Source organism: Erinaceus europaeus, chromosome 16 (assembly GCF_950295315.1).
Source record: "Erinaceus europaeus chromosome 16, mEriEur2.1, whole genome shotgun sequence".
In the NCBI taxonomy this organism is placed as follows: Eukaryota; Metazoa; Chordata; class Mammalia; order Eulipotyphla; family Erinaceidae; genus Erinaceus; species Erinaceus europaeus.
In genome coordinates, this window is record NC_080177.1 from 52,376,839 (window position 1) to 52,393,828 (window position 16,990).

A 16,990-nucleotide genomic window follows, 5' to 3' on the forward strand; every position below is an offset into this window, starting at 1 on the left:
TTATCACATCCCATCAGCCTAGAGATCTAGTTCCACAAATTATTTCAGAATTAAAGAATCAGAGATGAGGTCATAGCTGCAGAGGTTTCTACTGGCTAATAACTTGGCCAGCTTTTATTGGCTAGAAGGCTTAAATCTCTTATATATGAAGAGGAAGTTTTTTTGTTGTTGTTGTCTTTTTTGTTGTTGTTGTTTTGTTTTTTGGTTTTGTTGGGTTTTTTGTTTTGTTTTTTTTTTGTCCTCCAGGATTATCACTGGGGCTGAGTGCCTGCATTACTAATCCACTGGAGGCCATTTTTCCATTTTGTTGCCCTTGTTGTTGTTATTGCTGTTGTTGTTGGATAGGACTAACAGAAATCCAGATAGGAAGGGAAGACAGAGAGGGGACGAGAAAGACACCTGCAGACCTGCTTCCAGGCTTGTGAAGCGACCTCCCTGCAGATGGGGAACCAGTCTCGAACCCAGATCAATTTTCAGGTCTTTGTGCTTCGCCCCATGTGTGCTCAATCCACTGCGCTATCACCTGGCCCCCTGGTTTTTGTGTTTGTTTGTTTGTTTGTTTGTTTGTTTTGACATAGTCAAGAAGTCTACTATACTTGGAGCTACAACTCTGGGACATGACATAGTTTTTGAAGATTTTAGAGGATTTTGAAGTGAAGTCACTTCTTTCTAACCTTGTGTTCTTCTTGTGTCCTTTATCTTGAGTGGCTTGCAGAGCTTCTCAGTCTAAAAGTCCCACTGTCAACTCAAAGGGTACATTTAGAAAGTTGAGCTTGTCTCTCTTCACCACAGCACAGAGAATTTTTTTCTCCATTTCTAGTTTTCACTTTTTTTTAATTTGCCTCCAGGGTTATCACTAGGGCTTGGTCCACTGCTCCTGGAAGCTTTTTTTTTTCCTATTTTGTTGCCCTTGTTGTTGTCATTATTGTTGGATAGGACAGACAGAAATTGAGAGAGGAGGGGAGATAGAGAGGGAGAGAGAAAGATACCTGCAGACTTGCTTCACTGCTTATGAGGTGACCCCCCCCCAGCAGGATCCTTACATGCATCCTTGCACTTCGTGCCATGTGCGTTTAAACTGCTGCACTAGCCTGACCCCCTAGTTTTCACTTTTAAAAAATTTTTTTTAATCTAAGAAAGAATTAATTAACAAAACCATAGGGTAGGAGGGGCACAACTCCACACAGTTCCCACCACCCAACCTCCATAACCCACCCCCTCCCCTGATAGCCTTCCCACTCTCCATCCCTCTGGGAGCATGGACCCAGGGTCATTGAGGGTTGCAGAAGGTAGAAGGTCCGGCTTCCGTAATTGCTTCCCCGCTGAACATGGGCATTGACTGGTCGGTCCATACTCCTAGTCTGCCTCTCTCCCTCCCCAGTAGGGTGTGTCTCTGGGGATTTATTTATTAGATAGATACAGTCAGAAATTGAGAGGGAAGGGGATGAGAGAGAGAGACAGAGAGACATATGCAACACTGCTTCACCACTCAAAAAGCTTTCCCCCTACAGGTGGGGACCTGGGGCTTGAACCTGGGTCCTTAAGCATTATAACATGTGTGCTCAACCTGGTGCACCACCACCCGGCCTCCAGTTTTCACTTGTATAGTGTGTCACACATCAAACACAGTTCCTTGGATTTATCTTTAATACTTAAGTTATTTCTTCTTTGTTATGTGAACTTAATTGATCAGTAGTTCTCCAAGGCAAAGGCCCTCCTTCTTTTTTGAATATAAATTGGTGAGAGAATCAGAGCATCACTCATAACTCTAGAATGTTCTTTGTCATGGGCAGAACTCAAGTCCCTACATTTGAGATTCCACTGCTTTATCCACTACACCACTTCCTAGGTTATACTTCCTTTTCATTTCTGTCACCTTAATCAGAGTTCATCTTACTCCCCTCTCCTCTGTGGATTAGATAATAATTTTCTACTTCTCAGCTTCTAGCTCTTTGTCAAGTCCTTATATATGTTGCTTTTGAAATAGAGCTTCTTCAAAAAATATGTTTTATCATTTCACTCACTATCCAGAAATTTCAGAGATTCAGTTTGTCATTCAAGAACCTCCCTGAGGGTTGAGAAGTAGGGAGGTATTCATTAAAAGGTATAAATGTCCAGTCAGAAGAAAATTAAAAAACCTGAAACTCAAACCTATAGCAAGGTGATTCTGGGTGGCAATACCATATAAAAAACTTTAAAGATGCTGAGAGATTTTAAATGTTTCACCACAAAAAACAAACAAACAAATGTAACCATGTTATGGAAGTACATGTTATGGAAGTGTTAGTTAATGACTCTTGTAATCATTTGGCAATGTGTGAGTGTATCAAACTAACATGTTAAATAAAGTTACACAGTATTATGTCAATTATATCTTAAAGAAACTGGAGGTAGAGGAAGCAATGCCAAAGCTTGTCTGTTAACTGTAGCCATGTTTTTAGAAGTATTTACTATCTTTTTAATTTGATAGGAAAGAGAGAAATTTAGATGAGAGAGGGAAATAGAGAGGTAAAGAAACATTGCCAGCCCTGCTTCACTACTTATGAAGTCTCCCATGACAGGTGAGGACAATGCACTTGAACCCCTGGTCCTTATACATGGCAGGTAATGTGTGCACTCCATCATGGTGTGCCATCACCCAGACCCCCTAATAGCATGTTTTTAGACCAGTCAAGATTCAAGTCTTTCACCCTCCATGGCATAAGTAGGGTACCTTGGGTCTTATGCATTGCTGTGTTCTTTCTTTCTTTCTAACATTCTATATTCTCTTAATTTTGCTCACTTTCTTTCTCCAATAATTCAGTTATTAGACTCCATCTGACTTTCAAAATGAGCCAATTATAATTATTTACTGTGTATATTATGCTGATTTTCACTTATTATGTATTATCATGTTGTGATTTTAAGTTTGTTTCAGTGGGTTGAAAAGTGAAAAAGCTATAAAGGGTGGGTGAGTTACCTTTTAAATACTGTAATATGTGTATGTACACACAGAAAAGAGTAATAGTTATATATTAAAATTTTATCACATAGGATTATCTTATATTTTGTTATTAGACTTGACTGTTAAGGGTAATGTGTGGCCAACGTATCATTGTGTGGTACATTTACTATGGATTTAAAAAATTATTCATTCTATTGCTGTCAAAATAGCTCACTTGGATAGTGGGCTACTTTTTCATGCATGCAACCCAGGTTTGAGGTCAGCCTTCACCACATTAAAGGAAGCTTTGGTGCTGTGGTGTCTTTCACTTTGTATCTCTGCCTTTCCACCTCTCTTTCCTCAAAAAAAAAAGTGGGAGTCATTGTAGTTCTTTATGAATGGACAAAAGTGAAGATGGGGGTCATGCAGTGCTGCACCTGGCTAAGTGCACACACTAATGTGCAAGGATATATATATATATATATATATATATATATATATATATATATATATATATATATGTAGCTATTGACAGATAGATATAAAGTTAATTCATACTTGTGACGACCTTGGGAAAACAACTGCAATTTCCAGTGGAGGGGGATGAGAATATAGAATCCTGGTGGTGGGAACTATGTGGAATCGTAAGATAATTATACTATTATCTTATAATCTATTAAATCATTAATAATTTATTTTAAAAAGAAATGAAGCTGATAAAAATCTCTTTTTGTGATCTGGAAGGTGGCACAATGTACCATGAGGTCCCAAGTTCAATCCCCAGCACATGTACCAGAGTGATGTTTGATTCTTTCTCTCTCTCCTTCTATCTTATTATTATTGTTGTTGTTGTTATTATTATCTTATTTCTCATTAATAAATAAAATCTTTTAAAAATCTCTGTTTTCCCTGGTAATGAGAAAGAGTGGAAGAGAGGAAACAGTAAAAACAGTGAGGGACTGGAAGTCAAGAATTTTAGCATCTATCTTTTCTTCTTCATTTTCAGCATTTCTGATCATCCACAAAACCCTGTATAACAGTGGACATGTCATATATATAGCCTTATAACTCTTCACCTGACAGACACATAGAAAACTCAGAAGGGTCAGAGGATGGTCAGACACACATTACAGTGTGCAAGGACCTAGATTCAAGCCTCTGGTCCCAACCTGCAAGGGGAAAGCTTCAAAAGTGGTGAAACGGGAGTCGGGCAACAGCACAGCGGGTTAAGTGCAAGTGGCATAAAGCGTAAGGGTCTCGGTTTAATCCTCCAGCTCCGCACCTGTAGGGGAGTCGCTTCACAAACAGTGAATTAGGTCTGCAGGTGTCTATCTTTTTCTCCCCTCTCTGTCTTCCCCTCCTCTCTCCACTTCTCTCTGTCCTATCCAACAACGACAACATTAACAACAATAACAATAATAACTACAACAATAAAACAAAAAGGGCAACAAAAGAGAATAAATAAATTTTTTTAAGTGGTGAAGCAGGGCTGCAGGTATTTCTCTCTGTCTCTTTCCCTCTATCTCCCCCTCTCCTCTCAATTTATCTCTGCTTCTATCAAATAAATTTAATTAAATTTATAAAGAATAGAAAAGAAAAAAGAAAACCTGGCAAGGGGACTGGACATTCAGTTGAGCTTACATGTTACAATGAACAAGAACCCAGGATCAAGCTCCCAGTCTCTTCCTGCAGGGGAGAAGCTTCCTGAAAGGTGAAGCAGTGTTGCAGGTATCTCTCTCATTTTATCTCTTTCCTCTCAGTTTCTCTCTTTATCCAAATAAATAAATAAATATATTTTAAAAGAAAGAAACTTGGCTATATTAATCTCTTTGGCCGAGTTTAGCTCTATGCATGTAAATATAGATGATAGATAGATAGATAGACAGACAGACAGACAGACAGATAGATAGATAGATGTAGCCAGGGAGGTGGCTCAGTAGATAGACAGATTGATGTACTCAAACACATGCATCCTTACATGTATCTAAAGACATCTCACAGTTTACCTTTAAGTCACATTGCTTTGTGTTCCACTTGGTTGACAAGGGCAACTCTGACCTCATAGATTTATCCATTGAAAAAAAATCTAAATTTGAAAACAGGTTAAGTCATAGCAGAACAATATATAGGGCTTATGTAGATTCTGTTGTCGAATTATTACCCCCCCTTATCTATCACTCAGGAAAGTCTGTGTCAGTTAAATCAGCAGTAATGAAATCAGCACTGTGGCATCTTTGATATTGCATTTGCTAAAGCCTTTCTGGATTCAGCTTTTAATGACTGATGTGATAGACAGCAGGGAAACATTTCTGATGGATCTGTTTGGTCACAGATTTTCTATCCTTTCTTCTAATTGGATCCTGCCTCTCTCCCTCTCTCTCTCTCTCTCTCTCTCTCTCTCTCTCATTGAAAAAACCACTAGAGAGGAGACAGTTCAAATATGGTCATCCCAGGTTGGTGGCACCAAGAATAAAAACTCACTTAGGGTAAAATTTGCTGTCAGGAAGAAATGGAGCATTCTTTCTGAACTCAGGGACGTGGTTCAGGCGAGTGAGCTTATAGATGGTTGCTACAATAAGGCTGCTTTCATACAGGTGTGTTTATGCCTCAGGCTTGCTGGCCACAGTCCATTCCATTTACAGAAGCTGAATTAAACAATAACTACCACATTGCAAAAAATGGTGTGGGGAGGGGACAAGGAAGGGGAGGGGGAAAGGTGAGCGTCAAAGGAGATGCCTGAGAGCTTTGTTAGGGCCAAGAAAAACTCTGTTGCAGTTGTCAGAGCTTGTTGATGTTGCTGGGAACGGCACTTTTTTTCTTCTTCTTCTTCTTCTCCTGGATTTTGTGGTTCTGCCTTAGGAAAGAAAGTAAAATAGAACGGAAGAACAAAGTCCTACTCTATAAATCAGCAGCTGCTCCTTGCCAGATCAAAGGAGTGACATTTTTGCTCCTGGACTACTTGTCCACTTGAGGGCTTGACAGGCAGCTAACAGCTGGCCTGCTAGACTAGATGGAAGAATCAGCCTATATCTTCTTTCCAGCAAATGACAAGCTAATCAGAGAGCTATCCCTTGCACAGGGCAAGTGAATGTACCTTGATCTCCACACACATATCCAATACATAATTGCTAAACAGCTTGGTGCATTTTTTTTTTTTGACAAGTTCATGTTTAGGTGGTTTCCTTGAAGAAGATGTATAGAGAATTAATACTTCCATCAAAGGTGATTGTCAATGCTGAAAAGATAGTACATTTGTCAGGATATTCTCTTTAAGATGAATTAGCCCATGGCTAAGAACACAATGGGAATTAGCCAAAATGTATATAACTGGTTGATGTTCCCCACGCTACAGTGTTAAGGTAAATGAGCAGGTCAATAGCAATTGTGATTTGGGAAATAATGGTTCTTGCATTGTAGGCTCAGATAAGTGAATAGAGTTGGAGGTGTTTCTTTAGTGTTTGAAAAAAAAGTTGTTTTCATAAGCATTGATATATATATATTTATATATATAATGCCAGCAATAAAATTTTCAAAATAATTCAGTTTCTAGTTGATTTCCATCCACAATAAATCATGTAAATGTTGAGGTAATACACTACAACTTAAGTCTATTGATTTAGTATTTTATCTTTAAGAGCAGCAATCCTAGATATGATTATCTAAAGAATTTTTTTCCTCCTCTCCAGATTTCAAGTACCTTTTGAAAAATCATTTCCATAGTACATGATAAATAGCCACATATGAATGATTTGATAGCATTCTGTAAGAGTAATAGTGCTTCAAAATCATCATCTGCTGGGATGTTATGTTACATGCCATTGGGTGTGATTATGCTTATAGAGTTAAGTGTTTCTTGTTGTTCACTATTGTAAGGAAAATAAAATATCACTCTCTATCTTAAAAGAGATTTCCCAACGTCCTATATCTATATCTACTGGAGCTCAGGAAATAGCTCAATTGGTAAAGCACTGAATTTGCAAGCCTAAATGTTCCTGGCTCAGTCCAGATCCCCAGTGCCTCATGTGTCAGAGCGGTATCCTGGTTTCTCTCTGTCTCCCTCTTTTCATGAGAAACTCTGTCTCTCATTTGTAATAAGTAAAATAAATATTTTTTAAAAGTATCTAATATTGGCTATGTGACCTTTTAAAAAATATTTTATTTATTTTGTTATTTTTATTGAGAGAAAGAAAGAGGGAGGGAGAAAACAGAGCACTGTTTAGGTCTGGTTTATGGTAGTGCTAGGGATTGAACCTGGGGCCTCGGAGCCTCCGGCATGACAGGTATTTTGCATAATCGTAATGATATCTCCACAGACTTTGGCCATGTAAACTTTCATCAGATAAGATGCCACATTCTCCATCACCTTTAAAATTATTTTGATTTTTTATTAGTGATTTAATTTTAATTTTTAACTAATAATTTTTATTTAAAAACTCAAACAGTACAGAATTACATGGAATTTTTAAAAATACATCTTTCAGGAGTTGGGCAGTAGTGCAACAGGTTAAGCACAGGTGGCCAAAGTGCAAGGACCAGCATGAGGAGCCCAGTTCGAGACCCCGGTTCTCCACCTGCAGGGGAGTCGCTTCACAGACGGTGAAGCAGGTCTGCAGGTGTCTATATTTCTCTCCTCCTCTCTGTCTTCCCCTCCTCTCTCCATTTCTCTTTCCTATCCAACAACAATGACATTAATAACAACAACAATAATAACTATAGCAATAAAAACAATAAGGGCAACAAAAGGGAAAATAAATAAATAATGTTTTTTTTTAAAATGCATCTTTCTTCTGTCCATCATGAGAAACAACAGTTTCCACAAAGACTATTTTTTGGCTCAACTTTTCCTTTAGGAGGTACTGATGGAGTAAAACAAATAAAATTTTATGAGTTAATAGTCACCCAAACGATTAAAAACTGATGATATTAGAGATAACTAAAGAGAGCAGTCCATGCATTTTCACAGCTCAGGTTCATAATTAAAACTTGATACTTGTATGTTTCTATCCTATTTTTCCTTTAAAGATGTATAAAGCAGAGAGAGAGAAAGCGAGAGTGCAAAAACATCACTCTGGCACATGTACTGTCAGGAATCAAATTCAAAAACCCATGCTTGAGAGTGTAACACCTTGTCCACTATGACACCTTACAGACCACACAAATTTCTGTTCTTAAGCATGTACTAAATCATCTATTCGGTATGTGATATAGAGCAGAATCTTTCAAATTTAAATGGAGACCTATGGAAATGTTGATTCACACTTACTGTATACTGCCATATTTCTGCCGTTCTTACAAGTCCAAGGTTATATTGATGTGGCTGGTCCATCGAACTTACTTGGAACTGCAAGGATCTAAAAAATCATCTAGATATTGTGATTCCAAAATAGTTGAAATTGCTACCTATTCCCTTAGCAGATGCCTACTCCAGTGTCTAAAATCCCCCACACAGCATTATATGTTAGGATTAGCTGTCATGCCCTTACCATGTGGACACATTACATTTGGAGGGCTACAATACATTATTACACTCTTAGCAAGTAAGCATGGATTTCTTTATTAGTAACCACTTATTCTTAATTATTACCTATAAGAGAGCACACACAGATCTTTAGGAGAAGATATCAGACAAGTGCATTTTGAGTGTAACATCCCGTTTAATGAACCCTTACAACATGCCAGGCACTGTGCCAAGGATTTTAGGTACAATACCTCCCTTAATCCTCAAAGCCATCTAAACCCAGTGATTGCCCCAGTTTATAGACAAGGAACAAACTGTGGCTTGGAAGGGGGTGTACATTTGCCCAAGTTCACACAGCAAGTAAAGGGTAGGTGATATGACTCCATATCAAGGTCTAGGAGGTGGCACTGTAGAAAAAGCATGAGATCCCAAATTCAATCCCTGGCATCACATGTGCCAGAGTGATACTCCAGCTCTGTCTCACTCTCTCTTATAAATAAGTAAATCTTAAAAATTAATATCCAGGGGAGTCAGGCGGTAGCACAGCACATTAAGTGCATGTGACGCAAAGCGCAAGGATTGGCTGAAGGAAGCCAGTTCAAGACCCCGGCTCCCCACCTGCAGGAGAGTCACTTCACAAGAAGTGAAGCAGGTCTGCAGGTGTCTTATCTTTCTCTCCCCCTCTCTGTCTTCCCCTCCTCTCTCCATTTCTCTCTGTCCTATCCAACAACAACGACATCAAGAAAAACAACAATAATTTCAACAATAAAACAAGAGCAACAAAAGGGAGTAAATAAATATTTTTTAAAAATTAATATTCATATTCTTCATTAATTTTCTCTATGGAGAAGTCTGGAAAATAGAATGATGACTAAGAAGGGTTTATCTAAGGTAGGATATTTAAGTGAAGAACCTATGTGAGTCTTTGTAACTTTAGGAATGAATGACATAAATGTAGCATTATTAAAAGCATACAGTAGTATGGTCCACAAAGGCAGACATCATCTGCTTAACAATTTTCCCAAGGTTTTTCACATCATCGTGAACACCCTGCTACTCAAGGAAAGTCATAAAGCCAAAAGATGTGTGTGGTTCCAGATTAGTGTCATGTTTTCATAATGTAAATAGGCTTGCATTAGTTAATGTGTTTTAGAACTGTAGACAAATCTAGCATCTAACAAATTATGAATTAAGCTGTGACTCAGGGAGATTAAATATGAACTGGGAATGTGTTCCTAAACTGCCCATGAATCTCATTCATTTCGTTGCTCACAGTTGTCTGTAAGAAAAGACTCACTGTCTGCCCACTGGTTTAAAAAAAAAAAATCCATTTGAGACTTGACTGTATCATTTCTGAATCCATGTTCAGGGCATTCAACCTATTTACTGAATTAACCATTTTATTGCATCTTATTAAGAAAAATCCCACTATCAGCTATAATCACAGCACAGGAGGGAATTTTTTTGTGTGTGTGAACTAAGAAAACATGAAGATATGGTTGATAAATAGTTCACTTGAGAGGGCATCTGCTTTGCCATGAATGTACCTCAGGTTGGAGCCCCTGCTATACACATAATACTACCATACAGGGGTGGGGAGGGTGGTATGTGAAACTTTGGTGTTATGGTGTCTCTCCCCTTCTGTCTGAAAAAGTCATTCTGGATATGTGCTACCCTGGTAGCAATCAGAAAGAGAGAGAGAGAGAGAGAGAGAGAGAGAGAATATAAAGAAAACCCAGCCAGGAGCAAGTTCTAAGAATAAGTATCCTCAGTGATGATTTTCTGGCTGGGAAAGTAAAGAAACCAGGAGGGGGGGGGGGTTGTCTTTTGTTTGTTTGTTTGTTTTTGTTTTGTTTTGTTTTGTTTTAACAGTTTTCCAGCCACCTAAAAGTGCCAACAACATGCCTTCGAAACTGATCTGATCTCTGACCCCTCTCCACCAGCTGAGTTGCATCCCTTGACTAAACCAAGCCACAGAAAAGTTTCAATTCCAGGAATTTTTTATTTTTCTGTGGTGCTCAGGGTTGGCAGCCTTCCAGGTGACTGGGGAGGCCTGCACTTTCTAACAAAAGGAATACTGCTGAAAGGAGTTGGTTACCAGGTGTGGCACGAAGTTAGTGAACCAGAAAGAAGGGATTTATCAGCCCACAAAGGGGTGGAGTGGGGAGAAGAAAGAAAGGGAACGGAATCAACCAACAATCAGGAATGACACCTAAGCCTACTTCTATCAATCTGAAATATGCGTTGGAGTGAAAAGCCTTGAAAGAAAAAAAAATTGTGATGGTCAGATTTCAGTGGCAGAAAAGTATGCAAAGCTGAAGAGTTTGGCTCTTAAGTGAGGGGTTGAAGTGCTAATGGGGGAGGGCCTGGGAACATCTCTCCAACCAGACTACAATATGAGGTATCAGTGATGCTGTGCTGTTTTGCCACTATTTTTTTTTTAATGTTTCTTTTGTCTTCCATTTAAATTGACTTGGAAAGACCTTGTGAGTTTTGGAAAGTCACTAAATTTATTTCTACAATTAAGTAATTTTTAAGCAAATAGTTTTAGTAAATGGTTTTAGGATTTCTTCTTAAAGATTTACTTACTAATGAGAGAGAGAGAGAACCAGAGCATCACTCTGGTACATGATTGAACTCAGGACTTCTGCTTGAAAATCCAATGCTTTCTCCACTGAGCCACTGCCTGGATAGATATAGTTTCTGAGGATCAGACATATTTATGCATTATCTATTTTAGTAAACTTTACTGAGAAAATAGAGTCTTAGTGTTACTCCTCAGAGTGCTGATGTGAGCCCAAGAACTAACTTTGTGTTCAGTACAAATCAATGGAACCAGTGCACTTTAGGGTACTCGTTCCCTAAGGAGTCACTAATGGAATTATCTCTAACCCTTAGGGGGGAAAAAGTCATAATGAGGGTAAAGAAAAAAAAATGTTTTTCTAAGTGAAATCTGGGTAAGGCGCTGGGCTTACTAGCACAATTTATTTATGACATTTATCATATATGCACATTTTATATGCATGATGTACACACCTCAAACTGTTTTTTAAGTGCTATTTAATATCTAAGAAGACTTCATAATTTGGAGTAAAGTTGCTTGTACCGATAGAAAAGTATATGTCCTCAACTTCAAAAATCATTCTAGGATGACATTAAAACTTAAGAGTTTTTTTTTTTTTTTAATACCAGATACAGATGAAAAACCTAACAGTCTTTGGATTGGAAATAACTGGTGGGGTTTTCATTAAAATTGGGTGCAGCTTGCTGCATTTTGGTTAGTTGGATGTCTTCAGCAATATTTCAAATGTTTTGGGTTTGGCAAAGTCCAAAATGTTTTTGCCAAGACCCTCTTTTCCCCTCATTTTTTTAAACCCATGTGAAATTCAAGGATAACTTAATCCATATGTGTCTGATTCATTTACACTTAACTCATCAAAATGTTATTTTGTAAAATCCATTTAATATCAAAAAAAAATCTTTTGAGCCATTTTTGAGATGTCTTTTGTCTTTGAACCAGTGAGTTGTGTTTTTCCATATGAATGGAGCTTGGGGCTTGAAAGCATAAAGATCAGTAGATTTTTTCAACTTAACTTCTTCAAATTTTGAGTAAAATCAAAAGTTGGAGTTCTGTTTGCTGTTTGAGAACAGCAAATGTAAGGTCATCTAAAAATATAGATTGGGAAAGTTAAAAAAAAACCCTGTTTGTCAAGTACTTTTGAGGAAGATCATACTGCACATGGATATTTTATCTTAGTAATACTAAAGCAATAAAAATTACCTAATTTGATTTTTCTAAATGACTCCACTTTATGTCCATTAGTGTGTTTTCTAAGATTAGTCTGTGATAATTAGTACAGAGGAGCAATTTCATTTTTCAACTTTAAGTGTTCTTCCAACCAAATCATTAATTGTTCTATTTTAATAACAACATCTATATTGCATGTAAGCCATCCCAAGACCAAGTGAGTTAACTGTTGGCAGCAGATGTATATTAAGAAATTTTTGTAATAATAATAATAAGAAGAAGAGGGCTGTGTGTTTTTAAAATTCTATGAGACAAAAAAAAAAAAGTGTGGTAGAATTACTAGGCTGGCAAGATACTAGTCTGTGGACCAAAGTCACTTTTAGAGAACAAAAACTTCAGGAGAAGCTAAATGGTGCTTGAGTCAAAGAAAGCAAAACTTCTGTGACTCCTTGCAAGAGGAGCTGGTGAAAACCTTCAGGGGCTTTTCTGCATATTTGCTCAGTAGAACCGTCTTAGACCATGGCCCTAAACAACTGCAGACCTCTAGTCCATACCATGGTAACAAGCTGAAAATGTAGCACTAGAGTGGCATTTCCAAGTTCAGTGCCTCTATAAAGACCTGCTAGCTCACAGAATGCATTTTTTAATGTCCTGCATTGTTGCTAGTCCGCCATTGAACCACCTTTTCAGCGGACCCCATTTTTACTAATGTAAACATTCTGACGGGGTATCCAAAGAAATGACCTTTTTGTGAACCTCTAACCTTCCCTATAATTATTTGTTTGAAGACAGTGTGGAGTTCTCCTGCTGGGAGCTAAGAACCATGATGCCTTGCAGCTCAGTAAGTGAGGGAGTGTTTGGGGGAACTAGAGAAAAAGACATAAATAAGGGAACAACCTCCAGATGTAAATAATAAAAGAGTAAAAGGGTGAAATTAAAAAGGAGAACAGCCATTTGTTTTACCTAAAGGGTTGACCAGTAGGGGAAAAAAACAAAGCCAGGATTACCAGCACATAAAGAGGTGAGACCCCTGCCATGTGTATCTTCTACTAGAAACTTGAAGGAGAGAAAAGATTTCTCTACTCTTTTGAACCTCTCCACCAGCTTTCACCTGAGCTGAAAGAAAGAGCTCCTGGAAGTGGAAATCTTCAGTCAGGCCTCCTAGGTCCACATAGAAGCAATAGAGAGAGAGCTGATAAGTTTATTTTCTGATTTGAGGAGTTCTAGAGGATTTTGTGATCTGGTCTGATATCCCTCAGCAACACATTTAGGTGACAGTTGGAAATAAATGGGCAGTTTCTCTTCCCCTGGAGTTCTCATATGCAGTAGTTTGGCACTTTTCCCCTGAATCTGAGGGGGTGAAACATTTTTTAACAGCAGAGCTGCACTTTTCTTAAGTAACACAGACCCTCATTGTTTTGCAAATAAACACCCCAGGTCAAAGGCTCCTTTGGTTTGCTTGCAATTCTTTTTTCTTCAGCTGCATTGTATCCTCTGCTAGAGTTTGGGCCACTGTCCCCCAGAGGGACTTCCCTGGGGACCTCCACTCCCTAGGAATCCCAGAGCTGCTAATTTCAAAGACTGAGTTTCTCAGTTCCTGCTTGTGGCCCCATGTGAGCTTATTCATTAGGAAGTACCCCCTGCATTTAAGATCTGAGATGGGAAGTACTGAGAAATTTTTTGTGTTGTTTTGTGGTTAAGGAGCATCTAGTCCGATTGGGGTATCCTCTCCCCCCCCTTCCCTGCCTCCCCTGCCCCACATGCACAGCCTGAGAATCCTGGGAATCAGCTGAGATGTTAAATGTGCAGAGACAAGTACCACTTGCAGTGGGAAATGTTTTTTTATTATTATTATTAAATTTGGAGAAATAAAGGAGATTTCTTAGCATCTTCCTCTGTTTGTGCATGAATATTTGATGGGGATTATTAAACATTAAAGTAACACGGAGTCGGCACTTATTTGGGGCTTGCCAACGAAATTAGATCCAGGCTTTTCAATGGAATAACTGCTTCTCCTTTACATTCCTGTGAGCCAGCCACCACCTGATTTGAAAATGTTTCTCAGACTCTAATATCAAACATGTGTACCTGACGCGCTGTCTTTCTAGTGGGTTGAAAGGTGGCTGGGTTTATGGTAGGCAGTTACCTTATCCCTGCCCTGGGTGTCCCAGCTTAAGCTGGAGAGGCTGCCCCCAACTGGCACTGACCTCTAAATGACCCCTAACTTTACAGGCTTAAACTGCAGGAGTTGCCGAAGAGCAGAAGTCTTTCTGGCCAGCACTTATTACTGCTGTGTTGGTGATAAAACTTCAGACAGCCTAATTGATGGCTTTGCTGACCTAACAATACCTTGTGAAAGCAGAGTGCCAGAACCTGGTCTCCATTTATGACCAGCTGCAAAGGAAAGCTGGGGTCTCCCTAGGTTGGAGAGTTTAGGGAAAAGGGGACAGATCTTTCAGCTTGGGAACTTTAACTAGATTCCATCTCCTTCAAGAAGCAGTGGCACAGTTGCAAATTAGTGGAAGTTTGCTGAAGGGAAACTTTTTTTTTCCTTCCCTGAGTTTTTTGGTTGTGTGTGTGTGTGTGTGTGTGTGTGTGTGTGTGTGTGTGTGTGTGTATGCCTCTGTTTAATACTGACTACAAGATAAGGAGAGATGATCCAGTCAACTGTTTTTGAATGACGAAAGGGGAAATGGCTTTTGGATAAAAAGTATTATTTGCAGTAGGCGTTTGTGTCACATTCTCTGTAATGTATATGCAAAGGTATTCAGAAAGCACAGAATATGCACTCAGTGATGAGTTTCCTCTGTTCTATTGCAGGTTTATTAACGCCAGGAGAAGAATAGTTCAGCCCATGATTGACCAGTCAAATCGAGCAGGCAAGTTCCAACTAGTACCTATATTCATGTCCCTTAGATACGAATCCTCAAGTTAAACTTCAGGAGTTTCATCACTCATTTCATCACCAAAAATGAACACTTCTATCAGGCATTCTGGTATTTTTTTTTCTTCAATGTCCCGAGAATTCCACTATAGGAAGCAACTTCACTAATTGGTGCTAATTGGAGATTTCCCACCCTGACTCTACTGAAACTGCTTTTTATTTTCCATTCTGAATTGGTAATTGGGCACATGTATTAGTGCCACAAGCAGTTAGTTTGACTGTGAGCTCTGGAATTACTCATTGCTTGTCTGCATCCAATCATTAGCACACTCTCATTTTCTTGTTACCCACAATCCCTTGTACCTGTGTGTTGCTTTCACTCCTATAGCTACCCCCCCAAAAAAGAAAAACTCATTGTATCCATTGAAGTTGCTTTGACTATTCATAATATCCTATGAAAATCCAATGTGCTGCCACATTTGCCAGCATAACTTTTCCTTGGAAGATGATTGCTTTCCTTAGAATGCTTCACAGCCAGCCCACCAAAATACATATTTTGGTTTGTTTTTTTTCCTCACAATATCTCTCAGATAGTAATTCTGTAGCTGTTATTATACAGCACCATCAGACCATTCAATATGCACTGAATAATATAAATTCTCTTAGTTCACTGAAAAATTGTGGGATCTGTGGGGACAGATTATAGAGAAAACGATTTTTAAATGATTTTACATGTGGTGATGTGTCACTAACAAAGGTATCAAACTTGATGACTAACTGTGACCTCAAGTTTTCTTTTAAGATATATTTTATATATTTTTGAGAGAGAGAAAGAAAGAGAGAGAGAGATCTGACATATGAAATGCCTGGGGTCAAATTCAGGACCTCTTGCTTCTAAGTCCAGAATTCTATCACTGCACCACCTCCTGGGCCACAACCATGACCTTAGTGTAAAGAATCTAAGAAAATTAGTCATCTTTCAGCAAATCTTCACCAACAACACTACAATATCACCCTGCTAGGGGAGGCCAGTTTCCAGTTGAGGAAGAATACAAAAGCAACTGAGATACAATCTTTAAATTTTCTTTGCTGTGGGTGAATACACAGTCATTAAATTGAATCAACTTAATAAAAAATGTACTCTAATTTCAAATGTTAGTGTGCCACTTGAAAATGTGATACTAAGTGGCCCAGAAAGAAGGGTGGGGGGCTTTCAGGTCCTGATGGATGATGGTGGAGGAGGATCTAGGCTGGAGTTAAAAGAGTTTTGCAGAAAACTGAGAAATTTTACACATGTACCAAAAACTATATTTACTGTAAACCATTAATCCCCTCAATAAGAGTTTTTTTTTTTAAGTGGCCCAGGAAGCAGGATAGTGGCTTGAGTGCTGGATTTCTAGGCATGAGTGCAGAATGATGCTCTAGTTCCCTCTCTCACCTCTCTCTCCATCATTAATAAGTAAATTAAATTTTAAAAAAATAGAAAGAAAGAAAAATGTGTAATTAAGTTACAATATATGTCAAGATCACAAAACCCTAAATAGATTGCACATGGCAATATCCATATATTGGAAACTCTGTAACTTCTATATCTATCTTGCCCATAATGGAGAAAGTATTAAAGACACAAAAGATACAGAGTGTGGTGATCCACCTGTTACATTGGCAGATGAAGTGTTTATAAAGGTTAAGAAAGGCAGAAACAGGACATCTCATACCACCCCACCCCATTTTGTAAAGCTCCAACCCAATTGTTGCTGTAAAGTGTCAGTACTGCAGCAGAAACTATTGCTGATTGTTTGGTATATCTTTTCTTCTTTCTCCTCTGTGTCCTCCGAATGACTACAATCAGGTTTTCTTCTTGATCCTTCAGTGAGCCAAGGAGCAGCATATAGTCCTGAGGGTCAGCCCATGGGGAGCTTTGTGTTGGATGGTCAGCAACACATGGGAATCCGGCCTGCAGGTAGGTTTATTCTC

At 38.6% G+C, this 16,990-nt stretch overlaps 1 protein-coding gene across 7 annotated transcripts in view; it reads left to right on the forward strand.

Moving 5' to 3' along the window:
* Window positions 1–16,990, forward strand: part of MEIS2 (Meis homeobox 2) — a 249,595-nt gene that overhangs the window by 228,400 nt on the left and 4,205 nt on the right. For 5 of the 7 annotated variants that reach the window (XM_007527855.2, XM_007527857.3, XM_016190290.2 and 2 more), the window contains 2 exons: window positions 14,950–15,008; window positions 16,866–16,976. In XM_007527855.2, coding sequence (XP_007527917.1) covers window positions 14,950–15,008; window positions 16,866–16,976 — 170 coding nt within the window. Of the gene's footprint in view, window positions 1–14,949; window positions 15,013–16,865; window positions 16,977–16,990 lie in introns of all 7 variants that reach the window. The other 2 variants (XM_060175159.1, XM_060175161.1) reach the window with 1 other exon arrangement.